The sequence below is a fragment of the Stegastes partitus genome, unplaced genomic scaffold, assembly GCF_000690725.1.
Source record: "Stegastes partitus isolate 25-593 unplaced genomic scaffold, Stegastes_partitus-1.0.2 Scaffold543, whole genome shotgun sequence".
NCBI classification, from domain to species: domain Eukaryota; kingdom Metazoa; phylum Chordata; class Actinopteri; family Pomacentridae; genus Stegastes; species Stegastes partitus.
In genome coordinates this window covers 388,641-391,565 of record NW_007578274.1, presented here as the reverse complement: position 1 = coordinate 391,565, position 2,925 = coordinate 388,641, and the positions used below count along the sequence as shown (strand labels likewise).

General features: G+C 42.4%; 1 protein-coding gene across 1 annotated transcript in view; it reads right to left on the bottom strand.

The window, feature by feature from the left end:
- tars1 (threonyl-tRNA synthetase 1) overlaps window positions 1–2,925 on the bottom strand; it is a 21,575-nt gene that overhangs the window by 8,606 nt on the left and 10,044 nt on the right. Inside the window, exons 11-12 of the mRNA XM_008288146.1 lie at window positions 1,540–1,706; window positions 642–804 (exon numbers count right to left, since the gene is read on the bottom strand). Of these exons, the coding sequence (XP_008286368.1) occupies window positions 642–804; window positions 1,540–1,706 (330 nt within the window). The remainder of the gene's footprint in view (window positions 1–641; window positions 805–1,539; window positions 1,707–2,925) is intronic.

Here is a 2,925-nt window from a genome sequence, read left to right as displayed (position 1 = left end):
ACGTCGCATTGAACTGGAAACATGAAGGAAGTCACAAAGAAATCCTCATTGAGCATCAAGTCCTGCAGTGTGAACGTAGCCAATCTGTGGGATTGTTCAGTCAGATAATACGCCGTCATCCTGATTGGTGACATTAAATGTCATGTCGGAGTCACAATCCAAGGCTGTCGCTATGTTAAGGCTGTTTTTATGGCTTCTGTTGGTTTTTCCTAAAAACCTGTCGGATAGCAGGTTTAGGATTGTTAAGGGTCGATTATTGAGTCACGTCTATACTTTGTTGTTTTTATTCCACATTATTCTTCTTCTGTCAGAACCTGTTGAATATGTTCCACACAATGTGACGCAACCTCTCAGAGTTTTAGTCGGGAAAACCATGTCTGTCACCCCACACCCCCAGATTGTGTTATTTTAAAAGTTTTCTTCATCAGTCACAGCAGACACTCTTCGAGCAACGTCACTCGAGGCACTTCTTTAGGCACAAAGGGCTTTATGCAGCTTCTTTTCCTCCACATGCACATCCCACAACTTGTAAACAGATTTTGATGGTTAAAGTGAATTTTCTGGTCCCATCAGGCAGCTTTTTTTTTTTTTTTAAGTCAAAAAACGTGTGTTTTGTGAGCGGGGCTCGGCGGAGGCCTCACCTGGTCCATGGAGCAGAAGATATGAGCATCATCCTGCTGGAAGCGGCGGACACGGGTGAGACCAGTCAGGGCTCCTGACAGCTCGTTCCTGTGCAGCACACCGAAGTCGGCCATGCGAAGGGGCAGCTCTCTCCAGGAGCGAGGCCGGTGATCAAACATCAGGCTGGTGCCAAACAGACCAACAAAGCACAGCATTGAAGTTACACAGAAACACGACTTCTGCTTCGGTACGACCACGACCGCCTGAATCCAATATTTGTTCTAACTGATATTCAACACTTGGGCAAAATGTGTTTGCAAAGCGCCGTTCCAGTGTGACCTCAGGAGGTGGCGTCTATGTGGATAAAAGAAAGATTTGAGCAGGGAAAAAAAAGGGAGACGAGGTTTCAATACAAAAAGCTGCAGTCTTGCTTTTTACACTGCAATGCAGCATTCAGCAGTGAATTGAACTGGGTCATGCAACAGCTACAAACATGACGGGGACATCGGTTCATCACAATCTGAGCTGAGCTGGGTGACTTTAGCACTGAGAGAGCACAACAACATTTCCAACTGTTAGGTCATTAAAAGCTATTCACGTGAGGTAAAACATTGTTTCTGTTGTTCACAATACTGCTTTTTGTGTTTCTAGATGGTAAACTAAGGGTATTATGATCCCACTCCAAGTCCACTGAATGTTAATAACACATTTAAAGCTGGTAAACAACAAACAGCAGCGCCGCCAACAAGCAGTTGTTCCTCCGATTACATGCAGGAACCAACAAAAACATCCACTTCACACTGCAGCAGGACCCGATACGCAGAGTGTAACAGAAGTGGGCGTGTTTTTCTATTTTTTGCTCTGCTGAAATTAAAGCACCGACTCTAGATGTGAGGAAAAAGCGAGAGCAGGTCTCACCAGTGTCCGGGGCAGTTCATGGGTTTGAGGGCAAAGGTCTCCTTCTCAGCCTCGAAAGAGAACATGTTCTCGCTGTAGTGCTGCCAATGCCCAGAGGTCTGCCACAGCTTGCTGTTGTAGATGTTGGGTGTCACCACCTCCTGGAAGCCTCTCTTCCTGTACTCGCTCTGTCAAAGAAGAAAAAAAGACTCTACTTTCAAGGAGCTTCATAATTCCGTGTACACAAAATGGTTTCTGTCAACACCTGGGGAGCGGCTGATAAGCGGCGTGTGCATACATAAAACAGTAAACAACTCCGCCAGCGAAGACGGAGACTTTAAAAAGCAAACTACCTCCAAGAATGCTTATGCTGCTGTACATGCACGTCCTCGTTTGTTTATAAAGGGTTTGAGGGAAGGCGGGCATTAAAAAGAAGTCATTTCTATTGTGCTTTAATGCACCTCGGGCCTGCCCGCTTTGTTTGACGTCCCTTTTACAATTCGAGGCGGAACGCTGAGAGAGATAATGAAATAAAGCTTTGTGTGATTTACTTTAAATCCTGACAGTCATATATGCTACAAATATTTGGATGTTTGAGGTGTTTTGTTGCTCGTACCGGGCGGGGGTGGTTTTTTTTTTTAAAAAAACAACAAATCTCATTACTCCAAATCTGCTCAGTTCAACATCTATTCTGCCACATCAAAGTGAAATTGCTTCCAATGTGTTTCCCATTATGACTGACTGAAAACCGAGAGAGCGAATGTTTTAACACAGATTGATTTTCTGGTCCTGTAAAATAGAACAGATGCCGCGGCGCTCCTCTTCAACGCCGTCAATCACACGTTTCAATTAATACCGAAGAAGCGTCCACAAATAATAGGTTCTTCTGAGATTCATAATTAAGTTTGTGTTGAAAGGTAACCCTCCACCTTGTAAATATACATGGACATGATATTATTACTATTTTCTTTATTTGTTTTATTCCCTTTTTGCACTGTTTGGAAACTTGATTTATTTATTTTCGCTATTTCTGTCGCGTTCTCTCTCTGTATACAGTCGTATATTTTTACTTCTAGTGTGTTCTATTCCTTATTCTTATTTATCTTGTTATTATTGTTTCAGTGTGGAACAGGCTCACAACACATTTCACTGCATGTTACACCAGGTATAACTGTGTTTGTGGCCAATAAAACACCTCAAATCCTCACACAGTTTTTCTATTATCTGGCCAAAAGTGTGCAATTTTATAGGTTTTGTGTTTTAAGAAGAACATAAATCACACATGTGAACACGTCTTTACAGCATTATTGTTGTGAAAAGAGAAGGTTTACATGTGAGTGGTTATTTTTTGTATGTGTTTATGCACATATGTGTATTTGTTATGTTAAAGTGATTTCTTAAAGCTGC